Source organism: Frankliniella occidentalis, unplaced genomic scaffold (genome assembly GCF_000697945.3).
Source record: "Frankliniella occidentalis isolate FOCC.00 unplaced genomic scaffold, Focc_3.1 Scaffold79, whole genome shotgun sequence".
Lineage (NCBI taxonomy): Eukaryota > Metazoa > Arthropoda > Insecta > Thysanoptera > Thripidae > Frankliniella > Frankliniella occidentalis.
This window is the reverse complement of record NW_026267209.1, coordinates 1,117,612-1,132,505: the sequence shown is the minus strand read 5'-3', so window position 1 is coordinate 1,132,505 and position 14,894 is coordinate 1,117,612. Positions and strand designations below refer to the sequence as shown.

Here is a 14,894-nt window from a genome sequence, read left to right as displayed (position 1 = left end):
GAATCTATGGCGAGCCGTCTAGTTACACAATAAGAAACAATACGAAAACAATACTATTAGCTAATAGATGCCCAGAAGTGAACTAATGAACGGACATCATACAATATGTGGCAACACTGTTGTTTGCTTTTTTGTTTTCTATTGCTGCGAATAGCGCTTTTTCATGAATTGTGAATAGGTGGTTCGGTGTTTGGTGGTTAGTTAGGTTAGTTTTGTTTTTGATTGGATAGATTTTGTTTGAATTTCCACAACTTCATGTTTTTCTATGTTGACCACAAATAACTATATTTTTATTTTAGATTGTTTAAATGGGGCGTTGCGAAATGCTTATCCATTTAATTGTCTAAAGTTCTTCATGTGAGCAGGGAAATACCTTCTGCTGACTGCTTAATATTTTTCTATTAGATATACCTCAAGTAAGAAAGGTTTCTGGTTTAATAGTATGTTTTCAAAACCGTTTCTCGCATTGGGATCTATTTCCAAGAATGTCTTTTACTGAGTCGAATTATTACTTTGCTTCTCCTAGACTCATCATGAGCTACAACAGAGGATCTGATGGAAAACCCCGAGGATTTGGCTTTGGAGGTTTCCAAATGTCTAAACGTGAGCAGCGATCTGCAGCAATCCCACCACCACCATCCAGCAATGTTAGCAAGCACGGCTACTCCACTATGTCATCAATCACTCAAAATGCTATGGTTGCCAGTGGATGGGGTGGGCCTAAAAAGAGGGCAAAAACTGAAGATGAGTATGTCTCCCAAGTTTGTTTTGTTTGTTGTCTCAGTCGAGACATCTTCATTATTTTTATTTCATGGTGACTACATTGCAGATACTTTGAAGATGATGATGAATCTTCGGCTGCACCTCAGCTAGCATACATTCCAGCACCAGGTAGCCCATCGTATGAAGGCAACAAAAAAGATTCAGACTCAGAAGAAGATCCTCTTGACGCTTTCATGGCTGGCATAGAGCAACAAGTAACTAAGGAGAAGAAGAGGGCTGATAGTGCCAAGGATAAAATTGAAGAAGATAAATCCAAAGGCATAAGAGATGATATTGATGGTGAGGATGTTGAAGAATCGTATTACAGGTATATGGAAGAAAATCCAATGGCTGGTGTTCAAAATGAGGATGAAGATGATGAAATGGAATATGACGAGGATGGAAACCCCATTGTCACTATTAAAAAGAAAGTAAGATATTTTTCTCTTCTTAAATAAGATGAAGCATGGAAACACATCAGGTCACCTGGTAGTGAGAGTAGAGAGAGAGCCTTAACTATGTTTAATACTAATGTGGTTATCTTTTCCTCACCTTCATTTCAGATTATTGACCCCCTGCCTCCAATTGACCATTCAACAATTACTTACACTCCATTTGAGAAAAACTTTTACAATGTTCATGAGGAAATTAGTAGTTTATCACCTGCTCAAGTAGCCGAACTACGTCATAAACTTGGCCTAAAGGTAATTTTGAGTCAAATCAAATGTTGTTTGTCTGTTTTATCTATTTTCTGTTTCAAGGGTTAATGATTTTGAAATTCTCTAGGTGACAGGGGTGTTACCTCCTCACCCTGTTACAAGCTTTCCACACTTTGGGTTTGATGATCCACTCATTAAAACTATTCGTAAGCTTGAATATACACAACCCACTCCTATTCAAGCACAAGCTGTCCCTGCTGCTTTGGGAGGAAGAGATATCATTGGTATGAAGAATGTATTTAACTTTCAGTTACATTGTAAACATATAAATTCAGTTTGCAAATTGTTTTGATGTGACTTCTTTCAGGTATTGCAAAAACTGGAAGTGGTAAGACTGCTGCCTTTATATGGCCTCTTCTCGTCCACATAATGGATCAAAGACAGCTAAAACCAGGGGAAGGACCAATAGGTCTTATATTAGCTCCAACAAGAGAACTTTCACAACAGGTTTGCTGCTTTTAAACAACTATTGATAAGAAGCAAATCAATTTTTTCTCTGAGTTGATTTAAAGCTATTTTTATTTTCAGATCTACAATGAAGCCAAGCGATTTGGTAAAGTGTATGGAATTCAAGTTTGCTGCTGCTATGGTGGTGGATCAAAGTGGGAGCAGAGCAAAGCTCTCGAGTCAGGAGCGGAAATTGTTGTAGCTACTCCTGGTAGAATGATTGACTTGGTGAAAATGAAAGCTACTAATCTGGAAAGAGTCAGTTTCCTTGTGTTGGATGAGGCTGATAGAATGTTTGACATGGGTTTTGGTAAGGCTTAATTATTTTTTTATTTTTTTTTTGTAAATGCAAAATTCCAATTTGAAATTATTTTTCTTAAAGTTTCTTTTGTCTTCCTTCTGAAGAACCGCAGGTGCGATCGATTTGCAATCATGTCAGACCAGATCGCCAGACTTTGCTATTCAGTGCAACATTCAAAAAGAGAGTGGAGAAACTTGCACGTGATGTGTTGACTGATCCAATACGTATTGTTCAGGGAGATGTAGGAGAAGCAAACGAGGATGTCACCCAAATTGTGCTGGTTCTCAGCTCTCTCCCAGCTAAGTGGACATGGCTGTTAGGTCATATTGTTGAATTTTTATCAGCTGGAAGTGTTCTAATATTTGTCACTAAAAAGGTATGTTTATGTAATTGATATGTAACCAGCTTCATTCGTGTTGAACTCTAGTTATACTTTTCAAACAGTGCAATATATTGTCTTGTTATGAACATTATTTTGTGTTTACAGGCTAATGCAGAGGAGTTGGCTAACAATTTGAGACTGAAAGAGTATGAATGTCTGCTGTTGCATGGTGATATGGACCAAATAGAAAGAAATAAGGTCATAACCAATTTTAAAAAACAAGAATGCAACATTATGGTGGCTACAGATGTTGCTGGTATGTATTCTACAATATGTTATTATTATTGTGTGTTTCAGCGTTAAGTATATTCATGAAAATAATTCATGTTTTCTCACAGCACGTGGTCTGGATATTCCTCACATAAGAACTGTTGTTAATTATGATATTGCCCGAGACATTGATACTCACACCCACAGAATAGGGCGAACAGGTAAGAAGAAAAAGTATTAGATTTAAGGTTGAGTATTTACAATTCCTCTCTTCAATCTGGACATCCTTCGTATATGTTATTATTTATTTAATTTTTACCCAGGTCGTGCTGGTGAAAAGGGAACTGCATACACACTGGTCACGGATAAAGACAAGGAATTTGCTGGTCATCTTGTGCGCAATTTGGAAGGTGCAAATCAGGAAGTCCCCGGTACCTTGTTAGATCTAGCTATGCAGGTAAATCAAGTGCAAGATGTCAATATATTTTCTTTAGGTAATGGTTCTCATTATCTTCATTCATATAATTTTTAAAATCATGTTTGTAGAGTGCTTGGTTTAGAAAGTCACGCTTCAAGGGCGGCAAGGGCAAAAAGCTCAATGTTGGAGGACAAGGACTGGGATTCAGAGAAAGACCTGGATTGGGAAGTGGTGATAGTGGTGGTAGCAGTAGTGGTGGTCAGAAGAAGCCAGGCCCAGCCGCCTCTGCCTATGGAAGCCTTAACTCAAGTTCATTAGTAAGTGCGCACTTACAGCTGCAATGCTCTTATCATCTGATAAATTTGTAAAGTCTTTGTAATCAATGTATTTGTGTTTATGCAGCCATCTGAAGGTCAGAGAGCAAGAGGTCCTGGATCAGATCGACTTGGGGCCATGAAAGATGCCTTCCGAGCTCAATACATGAGTCAGGTAAGTGCAAAAGATGAAATCAGAATTATGTTTCTCATTCATATATTGGTCTCACTAATTCTTCTTTAAATTATTTCCAGTTTACTGCATCTGAGGATACAACTTGGGAAAAGACAATGCAGAAATCTGATTATGGTAGTGTAAAACATGAAGGCAGTAACAAGACCAGTAATTCAAGCAGCTCCAGTAGCAGCAGTGGTGGAACCACTCTCAGTTCTGGCACATACATTGCTGGTGGTCCACCCAGAAACTTAAACTACCCTCCTCCTCCCCCCTTTGTTGCAGCATCATCATCTAGTGATAGCTCATCGAGGTCAGACTCGAGAAAAAAAAGGAGTAGGTGGGACGACAATTGAATCAATTGCTTCACTGCTTGAATCTTTTGATATTTCCAGAAATACAATTGTCTGCTGTGTTTCACATTTTGCTACAATTTTCATTTGTGAGCTGTGATCTGTCATTTATAGGTGGAAAATTTTGAAAATTTGTAATATTGAACTGTAAATTTAGAACATTCTTCTAATACTGCTATGGGTCACAGTTACATAATTGATTTTTTTTTCTGAGCTCACTTTTTATAATTATTTACAAAGGTCTTTTGTAAGTGTTTGTTGAGTCAGTAATTTTCTCAATATCCTCACTTTTCATCACAAGTATAGATTTTGAACAATTCTGTATCCCTGTTTTTGATGTGTAAATATGTAGAAATAAGGTAATTTAATTCATGAACTTTTAGCAGACCTAAGATTAATTTTTCTTCAAAAATGTTAATTTTCTCAAACCGTTAAGATGGAAGTATTCACCTTACTTGAATTTGAACTCAGGCCTTTTCTGGCTGTAGATTGCCCCTCCCCATGTCATTGTAAGTGCCGACAGGCCTTCCTCTATGTAATTGAGTTGTGTGTAAAGTGTAGTTTCTGAAATGACTCAGGTTAACCTCTAGAGTAGGTTTAGTTCTGGATCAATTTTATATTTCTTGAAACAGTTGTTGAACAGTCATCAGAATAATAAAGGACAACAGACAGCGCTCCACCAGTTTAAATCTGAGGGGAAATCTTCAACAATTCCAGTCTATGTATGCAATCAACTTTAAATGTTTATCCTGAAGATGGAAATTGTATTACTCAATACTAAATTATGTTTCATTAGCCCTACTAAAAAGTCCCTACTTTTTTATTTGTGTACCAAAAACAAATGCAAGATCAAGTGTTTCAGTAATAAATTTTGGACGGTGATTTGGTCACAAAAACTAGGTACAAAATGTATGTTAGTTGCTGTAAATTTTGTGCATTGTAGAACTTACAAAAAATATTAAGTACTCCAAGACGCAGTTTTCTTTCATAACACTAACTTACTGGCTGTATAACTAAACAAATTACTGAAATCAGAAGGAAAAAATATCAGATGAGTCGTTTTTTTGGCAATATAACAATAACAATGGGAAAATATCAAACCGATGAAGATAAGTTTAAACAGTTCCTCCTCACTAAAAATGCCATACCACTACAGCAGTTTTGATTTATACTTTCACAAACTACTTAAACTACCCTACAAGAGATGGAATTCATTCTGTCAGTTATTAATGAGAAAAACATTTCTTTGGCACAATAATTATCGTTTTTGCTTCTTCTCTACTGCCATAACAATAAATGAAGAGATCAGGGACAGTACCCTCAGTGGACATCAACTGGTCAAAATGAAACCACTTCAAAACTTAATCTTCTTGGTCGTCTTCTATGACGTCAACTTGATATCATAGCAGACGGTCAAGATAGACGAATTTTTAATTTTACCCCATTTTGACAACGAATTCTGTTTACTGGGCCAACTACATCTAGTTAGAAGTTATCAAGGAAGAATACAAAATTTGGCACTAATCCCATGTCTTGGGAAGTTAGTGCTTGTTCTCTGGAAGCAGTAGAATCTTTGTTGGAGAAAAGCAAGCAGAGGCCCTGGAAGGTGATTGTCCATTTATTCACTACATATACACACACGTCTTGCCTTAGGCCTTCCAGAGGCTCTGCTTGCTCCGAATAACAACCTAACTCATCATCTGAAACCGCGCAACTGCTTTGAAACGAGCCTCAGCGCGCTGTCTAGAAAGCGTAGTGGTGCAGGAGCAGCTTCCACACGGACAGCGGCCGCCTGAACACCGTGACCTGGCCGTGCTCCTTGCCGCCCACCACGAACATGTAGACCGCGGCGGGCTGCGGCCGCGCCGGGGCGCCGTCGCCCTGGTCGTTCCCTCCGCCCAGATCGGTCCGCGCGTGGCCGCGCTCGGCGCGGGAGGCGCTGCTCGCTCTGGACTTGTTGGCACCGCGCGCCTGGAGGGCAGAGAGGACTCTCACGTCATGGCTGCGGCGGCCGAGGGCTGCTGCTGGGGCCGGGGCTGGTCTGGTACTCACCACGTGGTTGTTGTGGTGGTGGTGATGGTGGTGGTGGTTGCAGGCCGGGTGCGCCGTGTTCCGCAGCGCGAGCGACTGCGGCGGCGCGCGCTTGGGCGGCGACCCGATGGACCCCATCTGCTGCAGCTCCACCACGTCCTCGTCGCGGTCCTCGCGGAAGCACCGGCTGCTCGACCTGCCGTGGGGGTCCTCGAGCAGCGAGTCGGGCGGGGAGTTCAGCAGGCGCGCGGCCGCCTGCTGCGGCGTGGAGGCCCCGGAGGGCGAGCCGAGCCCCGGCGGCGCCATCCCCGCGTGCCAGGACTTGCGCACGGCGGCCTGCGCCTGCTGCTGCTGCCGCCGCCGCGCCGCCTCCGGCCCCACGTAGTTGGGGTTGCAGAAGCTGATGGGGCCCTCCTTGATGGGCGTCTTGCGACCCGAGCTCGGCCGGGACGACGACTTGCCTGTGGAGGCGAAGGAAAGGCGGTGCTGTTAGCGGAGGGAGTAGGTGAGGGATACTTTACTATAAGTTCAAGCGTACACACAATTTTTTTCTGATTTTTTCCAATGGTTTCTTATTGATTTTTCCTTGATATCTGATTATTGGAGGGTGCATACCGGTGCCCAATACCTCAAATTATTTCAGCCAGCGCCACCTATCGCGGTTGACCTGACCTCCCTGGTGCGGTGTTTAGACCCGCCCTGAGCCCCCGGGGGGAGGGGGGCAGTAATAGGGTGGTCGAGTCAACTCAAGTGGAGCGGCAAATAACCAGCGGGGTCGGGTCCGGCGGCCATCGATTGAGCCAACAACTGCCTGGACGGGGACGGGACGCGATAGGACTCCGCGGAAACTTGACTAATTGGGGCTTTTCTCTCTCGGTGGATACGCTTGCCCCCCGGGCCGCCCCCTCACAGAGGCCGGCGAACTTAACGGCCCCAAACTGTGCGCATTAAAAGAACTTAAGACGCAAACGGAGCGTTGGGAAGTTGATTGGAAAGGATTATTGTGATACCGCGGGCAGAATAACGATCTGTAGCTCACCTGAGTCGACGGGCGACGGTCTGTTGCTGACGCTGTAGTTGCTGGCGGACGACAGACGGTTGACCGTCTCGATGCTCGCGTAGTCCGATGTGCTCGAGATATTTTCGTCGGACACCTGCATACGGGGGAGGAGTCGTCGTGTCAATGTCTGCTCCAATCTGCATAGGTATAAGGCAACGTGAAGTATGACGCACCTCTTCCAGGTGGGGCTGAAACCGCACGGACGCAGACTTGGGTATCGTCCTGCCGTGCTTCTGCTGCAGCTGCTCCTGCTGCAGCTGCTGCTGCCGCATCAGCTCCTGCTCCTCCTGCAGCTGCCGCTGCTGCAGCTCGGCGGCGTGCCCCAGGTGCGAGGTGTACGACTCGGAGCGGCGCTTGGGCGTGAACTGCTGGTGCAGCAGGCTGAAGTCCCTGCTCGCGCTGCTGGGGATGCCCCCGAGGACGCCCCCTACGGGCGTCCCGGGCCCCACCGGGCCCCCCGGCGACGCGGGACGGATGTACTCCCCGCGGGGGGACAGCTCCTCGTCGTCCTCGGGCTCGTCCGAGTCCAGAAACACCAGCCGGGCGGCCTCGACGGGCGTGAGGACGGGCGTCGGCAGCGAGGACGCCAGCGTGGTGAAGTTTGGCACGGACGCGTTGTCTCGGGGGAGCGGCTTCCGCCTCGGGATGCTCGACCTGCGGGAGAGTCGACAGTCATGGACATGGACAGGTGCACGCGAGGGTTGTGCCCATCGTCGTCGTACTCACAGGGTGGGACGCTGCCTGCGGGAGATCAGGTTCACAGACTGGGACTTGACGAGCTTGGAGACGGGCTTGGCGCCCGGCTGCTGGCTGTGCGGCGGCGCGCTGCGCGGCCCGGCTTGCGGCGAGGGGCCGTCCTGGTCCTGGCCGTCCTCATCCACTGTGCTCTCGCCCGCGTCCGCGTCCAGCACCGAGTAGTTGCACTTGTGGTGCGCGAGGCGGCTCAGGTTGATCTGGGAGAGCTTGGAGATCTCTTTGAGGAAGCCCAGATTGCTGGAGCCGTTCTGCGGCGTGCTCGCCTGCGGGCCGTTGGGCAGCCCGTTCCGCCTGTGGGGTGCATGGCAGTCAAGCGTTAGACAGAGGTGGGACGGGGGACTGGTCGGACAGAGCTACTGGTGGTGTAGGAAGAATAAGAGATTTGACAACTACAATCGAAAGCTTCAAGAAACAACGACTGTTTGCTGACATGCCATAGTTATTATCTCACCATTGCATAAACAATAAAAGAGATTACAACTCCTACCATGCCATCTATACTAATATACTATTTTTAAACGTAAACAAAGTATACTTGTTTAATGGGTTATACGTCATCACAAAGTAATGTCATACTTTTTGCAATTCATTAACTACTCTCCGGCTCCAGTGCATTGGTCGATCGAATCAATATAAGTTCAACATAAATTTATTTCATGCCATAAAGCACACGTCGAGCCCACAAAATACGAAACATCCATACGGCTTTCATCATGCAGAATGCAGAAGAGATGAAAGGCAGGGCCATGCTATAGCGACCAGAGGGGTTGGGTTGTAAGGAGAGGGGGTGGGGCGAGCACAAAGCCCCAGCAAAGTACCAACGAGCTGGGGCGGGGGTGGGTCCTGGAGCGTGCTGTCCAACCCCCCCCCCCCCTCCTCCTCCTTCATCCCTCTCCCTCCCGGACCAGGACGCCCTGGTAGATAAACGGCCTTCGCTCGCAGGGAGCTGCTGTAATCCTGCCCGGGTGCAAATCGTCGTCCATTGTCTCCCTGAAATCATTGAATTCCCGCCCTTCCGCCCCATTCCCCGTCCGCAGCCTCTCCCAGCTCCGGACCCAGCTCTCGACTCTTCTCGCCCGCCCCTCCCCTCCCCCTTCTCTTCCCGAACCCCACCTTCATCGGCACGACTCGCCCCTCTCCAAACCCTATCATTGTTCTCGCTGAATCAGCCGAATCAGCGATATTGCTTTTTAGCTCGCCCATGCCCCACGCGGCCCCACGCCCCATGCCCGTCGCCCGTCTGCCTGCACTTTCGCCTCTGGTGGGCCACGCGACGCGACTGCGGGGGCTGGCTACCCTGGGCTACCTTCTGAGGTGTCATTATGGACCGCATAACGCTTTACTACCCGGACATACCACGGGGCCATACCGGTCCGAGGTCTACACGCTGCGCTGCCAAAGGTCTACATCGAGGTCTACGCCCAAGCCTACGCATGCCATATATATGGGTGTGAATGTGTGACCTGTTGTTGTCCTCGCTGCCGTCCACGTAGTTAGTGGCACTGGCCCTGAACACGTACTTCTTCTCCTGCGGCGCCTGCTGCGGCGACACCCTGTTGTGCAGGGCCATCCTGCGGTCCGACTGCCGGTCCACGGAGCCGCCGGCGCGCACGCGGCGCAGCTCCTGCGGGTCCTGCTGCGGGGAGCGGGCCTCGCGCGCGGCCGGGGACGCCGCGGACGAGGCCTCGGGCGAGGACAGCGACGAGGCGGCGGCCGCCGTGAGCAGCAGCTCGGACACGGACAGCGCCACGGCCTCGGCGCGGGCCGAGGGCTTGGGGCCCTCCACCACGACGCGGTCCCACGTCTCGGTGCCGAAGTGGAAGCGCCACAGGTCGGCGCAGGGCTGGCCGGCGCGCTCGCCGCCGAACACGAGCATGCAGCCGGGCAGCTTGCAGGCGGCGTGCGAGTGCAGCGGCCCGGGGCCCTGCTTCACCTGCTTGCCGCGCACGCACTGCCAGCGCTTGCGGTGCAGGTCGATGCGCCACAGGTCCTGGCGCTCGTTCAGGTCCGTCATGCCGCCGTACACCCACATGGTGTCCTCGTGGATCACGGCCGAGTGCTTGTGGCGCGCCGGCGGGATGCTGTCCGACTTGCTCACCGTCTTCCCCGAGCTGATGATGTGCCATGACTCGGTGTCTAAATTTCAAAAAAAAAAAAACAAGTGTAAGGACTTATTTTTAAAAAATCGTCTTAAGAGGTGTGTGAGACCAAATGCAGTAAGAGGCAGAACGCTGCCGCCAGCCTCTGCGGCCCCCTGCTCCCTTTTACCGAGGCTTTCACCCGGCTCCGCGCCACGCTCGCGCGGCTGAGCTTTAATTCATCGCATCATCATTACGCGAGCGCTTATGACTTGTACGCTCCGCCGGCTCCACACACACACCCAGAGTAAGGGGGCGTGGGGTGGGGCCGGGAGACGGGGAGAGGCGAAGAGCAGGAGCCTGCTCTGCAGCACCGCCGCCCTCCTTACCAAAGTGGAAGGCCCAGAGCTCGTTGGAGGAGCCCCTGAGGTCCCGGTAGCCGCCGTACACCAGCATGCTGCCCCGGTACACCAGGGCCGAGTGGCCGCGCCGGCCGCGCGGAGCCGCGGCTCCCTTCTGGCCGCCGGCCTTCCTCCAGGAGTTGGTCTGCAACAGTGGAAAGAAAGTCGAAGACGAGTTAATTTCACATCAAGAAAATCGGCAAAATATTTCAACCTCGCGACGCGTATGCTGTTGGAGAGGAAGTAGAGGATCTCTCCACGCGCGCCTGTGAAGTCGAGGGTAGGCCAGCCGCCCGACGCGCGTGGCGGCGGGGGTCGCGCGCTGCCTACCTCACCAGGCGCCCGCCGCCCGCCCCGCTGCTGGAGTCGCTCCCCCTTCAGCTCCATAGCGGCTGCCCCCGCGCCCTGTATGGTAATGCGATGTGGCGGGGGGACTCCACACGACGGGACGAGCTTATGCAGAGCGACGCCCCAGCCCCTCTCTCAGCCACGGCCAAACTTGATGAAGTTACGCTCGGCTTGGCGCAGAATGTTTTTAAAAATATTTTTTCAAGTCGCAGCACCGCAGTTGCCGGGCCACCGTGGTGTTTCTTTTTTATTTAATCCGCTGCTCATCGCTTCAAGGGGGAGCCCGCCGGCCTGGCTCGTCCTGCCTGAGGAAGTTTTAATGGAGATAACCTGCCGCTCCCTTGCCATCCGGCGCCGCCGTGTCACGGCGGTTGAGCATAGCGTGGCCCACCGTGTTCGAGGACGAGCACAGCTATTTTTGTTTCATGCCTCCTCAAGAAAAAAAAAATTGCCGTAATTATAGAACGATGATGATGTTGCTGTGCGCGGGGGAGGGTGGGTGCAGAGGGAGCAGAGGGGAAATTTCTCCGACAGAGGTGTTCTCTTTTCTTATGCTGCGTTGCCGCGTTACAGTTTTGTTCATCGGCCCTGCTGCTGCTGCTGCTGCTGCTGCTGCTGCTGCTGCTCCGCCACCCTAATAACTCTGGCGCCAACCCTTACGGCGCTAGATCACGTGGCTGTGCCTGGCTCCGCTGCAGCCGAAGGGGGGTGAGGGGGCCCCCCTTAGGGTCTGCGGCAAGAGATAAGGCACGCTCACGCCCGCGGCACGCGGCCCCCCGCCGCCCCCGCCCGGGGGGGATCAATATACGCGGTCGGGGGGAGGTGCCGCGGGGGAGCGTGAGCTGGCGTGAGCGAGCGTGAGCACACGGGCGTGCTGCTTGCTCTGCGCGAGTACAGTCAGCACGACCCACCTCTCCCCACCACTTCCCCTTGACTACGACGGATATAACGAATCTCTTATACACATGCGTGTGCGTTATTCCCTTTTTTGTCTCCCCCCCCCCCTTTCGTTCCTTTCTACCCCCCTCATTTCCAGGTCTGCGGAACGGCTTGAAGCGGGCGTGAAGAGAAGAAGCCGCCGCCGCCACCGTTTCGCGCGGCAATGGGGTAACAAAACGGGGGCGGCGCGCGCACAGGGGTCTCCGGGGTCCCCGAAAGGAGAAAAATACGGCTCCAAGGCCGAGACTCGCCGGCCGGCCGGCTTGAGGGAGGGGGAGGTTGGGGGGCAGCGGCGGCCGCAGGGACGGGAATAAGGTGCTATGTATGGCTGGGGCCGGGCCGGAGTGGAGCCATGAAATAGTCAAGGAGCCGTTCAGGCCGGCAGGCGGAGGGGCTCCAGGGGGAGGTAGGGAGGGGGGAGGTGAGAACTGCATTAGAAAATATTGAGGCCGGGGGGGTAGGAAGAGGGCGGGCGGGGGAAGGGGGGGGGATATTGGGAAGCATCGGGTTGGGGAAGAAGAGAGAAAATAGGGAGGCGGCGCGTGATTGCGGTCCGGAATGTGTCTTTGTGTGCGTGAGAGTGAGAGGGTGAGTAGAGCGAGAGGGAGGGAGGGAGAGAGAGGGGGAGAGGAAAGGGGGAAGGAGAAGTTGTCTGAGAAGTTTTGGAGCGCGCGCGCGCAGGAGAGGCGCCCGGGCAGGGAAGTGAGGGTGTGAGTAGAAAGGAGGGCGGTGCGGTGCGGGGGTTGTCGAGGTTGTCGATTGCCACACACTACTACTGCAAAACCCCGGGGCCAAGAAGGGGCCAGGGTCGGTCCGATATTGTACACGGGCGGACCACAGCGACGGACGGGCCGCTAAGGAAAAAACTTAGTATAACGCGTTTGAGCCACCAAAAGGGCTGGCGCAAAACTGGGGCACCGCTTCTGGTTCAAGGCGTCGACGTTGTCGGGGAGGCGAGAAAGCGGGGAGCGGGCGGGGCAAAGCGGCTGGGGACCATAATAACGTCTTTTAAGCGTTATTTAATGGTTCTGTGCAGCAGACCGGCGGGACGGGCGTGGAGTTGTTTGAGCTTCTCGTCCGCGAAGGAGAGGCGCGAGCGAGGGCGTGGACGCGGAATAAGGTGCCTGCGGTGTCGTCTCGCCACCACACCACACCCCCGTCCCTTCCTTTGTACCGCTGCTGCCCGGATAGCAGAGGCGAAACCTCCTTTATTCCGCGAATCAATAACCGTATCGCGGGAATGGGCATTGATGGACGCGGAACGAAACCCTCGAATCGCGTCGCCCCACCCGTTAGAGCCGCAAACCGTCGTGTTTGCGATGCGATCTCGGGTCGGGGGCGGCCAGAGTCCTCTGAGAGGGGCGGAGCGCGCGGGGATCGGCTGGAGTGGCTGCAGGGAGGGACCCACCACCAGCCGGGGGGCCGCCTCCTCCAGGGACCGCATCTGTCCCCTCCAGCAGGCCCTCGAGAGCGCCGGGGACGAGAGTGGTGGCCCCCGAGGGGGGTCGACCCCTGGCGATGACGTCGATAGGACGTCAGGGCCGCGCGATAACGATGGTCCAGTCTCCATAAGTCATTGGTAAAAAGTGAAAAGGGCGCAAGTCCATTCCATTCGACTTACGCCCTTTTCACTTTTCACTAGTGAAGTAAATCAGGTTCTGCTTCTACTGTCGATGCGTCGTGCACCGCGACGGACTCGCGTTATGCTCGCAAGGGTCTTAAAAGTAAGTGTGATCGGGCCTCGCGGAAGCACATGGCCCGGAGAGGGAGAGCCACGCAACAGGCATGACCTTGTTAGCGGAGTGCAGTGCTCTTCGTCTCCGCGGCGCCGCCAGGCCCGGCCCGGCCCCGGCCTGCCCCGCCCCGCATGGGCCCGCAGACATTACCATACCACAGCACGGGCACGCCAACTGCCAACGCCCCTGGCGCTCGGCACGCTCGGCGGCACGAGCTCGGCATGCGCTCGGCTCTTGTCATGTAAAAATGGCAAGCAGTCCGAAATTATGAAGTGTACAGTTGATAAAGAAACTTGCACAATTTTCAAAAGGACAATTTTTTCCCCTTGCTCTTTTTTCCTCGCTACGCTTCACCATGATGAGAGACACTCAAAAGACGCTACCAGGCGTGGGGCGGGCGGGGAGCGAGGGGACGCCACGAGGACACCGCGCGGGTGCCCCGCCAGGCTCATGGAATGCCCCCGCCCCTGCCCGGAGTCTCCCCCTCTGGAATGGGATGGCGATATGCAGGCGAATAACAGCGGGTCGTGCGCGGGGCCCCAGCTGGGCCGCCGGCTCGGCTGGTGGCAATGCCGCCGCCGGGCCCGCCCCGCTCCTGCCAGGGCCTTCTGTCCCCGTGCTGCTCGTGCGGGGAATTTATTGGAAAGCGACCGGGGAGAAGTGGAGGCCGCCCGCCGCGGGGGGCTTCCCTCGGGGGCCCCGGAATAAGCAGGCCGCGATATTACATTCCCGGAGCGGGGCGGGGCGGGGCGGTGCAGGGTGGGGCAGGGGCTGAGCGAGGGGGCCACGCCGGCGAGCATGTTTACTTCAACAGCCTCGTTAGCGCCGGGCCCTGGGGAGCCATGCAATGTGCCGAGCCGAATGGCGATACCATAGCCGTGTGCCATACCCGTTGTGCCTCCGCCTCCGCCGTGGTAGTGGTGGGGCGAGCCAAGCCAAGCAACTCATCTGACACGCACACCAGGCTCGGCGGGCTCGCGGGGGGCTGAGTGAGATGAGCGGTGTTACCTATCATACGAATGCGGTAGCGGGGGTGTTCCCCGCGGGGCGTTCCACCAGGCTCGAGACCAGAGGCTCTACCCCGAACTAACTACCTCCCGCGGCGAGGCGGGGCCGTGTCGATATCGCTCCGAGATGCACGCGCGTGCACCACCACACCTGCCAGGTGCACGGCGACAGGCCCCAGTTACAAAGTCATGGCTGCGCTACTTATAGGGCTCCGTAGCCTTGGCCCAGTCGTTTCTAAAACTGGAAAATAACGACCTGTTCGGATGAAACGAAAGTGGGTCGCGGGAAACAAAACGAAGACGTCTCGTCTCATATCGACACACAAACAATGTAATATGAAACGCCTTTGAAATACGCTTGCATTGACCTTATTACACACCTGAGTGCGGTACACACCGAGGTACACTGCATAAGGGATCATCCAGAAAGTACGACCGTCATTTGCCGTTACGAAAC

General features: G+C 52.6%; 2 protein-coding genes across 5 annotated transcripts; one reads left to right on the top strand and one right to left on the bottom strand.

The window, feature by feature from the left end:
* The first annotated feature begins 15 nt into the window (after positions 1-15).
* LOC113209154 (ATP-dependent RNA helicase DDX42) lies at positions 16-4,755 on the top strand. 3 transcript variants are annotated; one of them, XM_026426537.2, is made up of 15 exons: positions 16-205; positions 300-440; positions 527-748; positions 830-1,193; positions 1,326-1,466; positions 1,549-1,705; positions 1,789-1,928; positions 2,010-2,238; positions 2,334-2,605; positions 2,717-2,867; positions 2,950-3,042; positions 3,145-3,278; positions 3,368-3,556; positions 3,642-3,728; positions 3,809-4,755. In XM_026426537.2, the coding sequence occupies exons 3-15, from the start codon at positions 534-536 to the stop codon at positions 4,082-4,084; spliced, it is 2,448 nt and encodes an 815-aa protein (XP_026282322.1). In that variant the 5' UTR covers positions 16-205; positions 300-440; positions 527-533; the 3' UTR covers positions 4,085-4,755. The 3 variants fall into 3 exon arrangements, with proteins under 3 accessions (XP_026282322.1, XP_026282321.1, XP_052124916.1); XM_026426536.2 differs by having other exon boundaries at positions 17-205; positions 300-416; XM_052268956.1 differs by lacking the exon at positions 16-205 and having other exon boundaries at positions 216-416.
* LOC113209152 (uncharacterized) lies at positions 4,678-10,548 on the bottom strand. Of its 2 annotated transcripts, none has more exons than XM_052268957.1 (7): positions 10,396-10,548; positions 9,392-10,064; positions 7,899-8,219; positions 7,346-7,826; positions 7,152-7,266; positions 6,134-6,573; positions 4,678-6,052 (listed from the first exon to the last, which is right to left on the bottom strand). In XM_052268957.1, exons 1-7 carry the CDS (start codon positions 10,460-10,462, stop codon positions 5,825-5,827), a joined length of 2,325 nt encoding a protein of 774 aa, XP_052124917.1. In that variant the 5' UTR covers positions 10,463-10,548; the 3' UTR covers positions 4,678-5,824. The 2 variants fall into 2 exon arrangements, with proteins under 2 accessions (XP_052124917.1, XP_052124918.1); XM_052268958.1 differs by having other exon boundaries at positions 9,449-10,064.
* Positions 10,549-14,894: the final 4,346 nt, after the last annotated feature.

Coding starts and splice junctions, on each gene's coding strand:
- LOC113209152 (XM_052268957.1), bottom strand. CDS start 10,462: ATGCTGGTGTACGGCGGCTACCGGGACCTCAGGGGCTCCTCCAACGAG. Junction 7,827..7,898: donor CGCAGGCAGCGTCCCACCCT/GTGAGTACGACG, acceptor ACTCTCCCGCAG/GTCGAGCATCCCGAGGCGGA. Junction 6,574..7,151: donor ACCGTCGCCCGTCGACTCAG/GTGAGCTACAGA, acceptor TCGCCTCCACAG/GCAAGTCGTCGTCCCGGCCG.
- LOC113209154 (XM_026426537.2), top strand. CDS start 534: ATGAGCTACAACAGAGGATCTGATGGAAAACCCCGAGGATTTGGCTTT. Junction 1,467..1,548: donor GTCATAAACTTGGCCTAAAG/GTAATTTTGAGT, acceptor GAAATTCTCTAG/GTGACAGGGGTGTTACCTCC. Junction 1,706..1,788: donor GGGAGGAAGAGATATCATTG/GTATGAAGAATG, acceptor GACTTCTTTCAG/GTATTGCAAAAACTGGAAGT.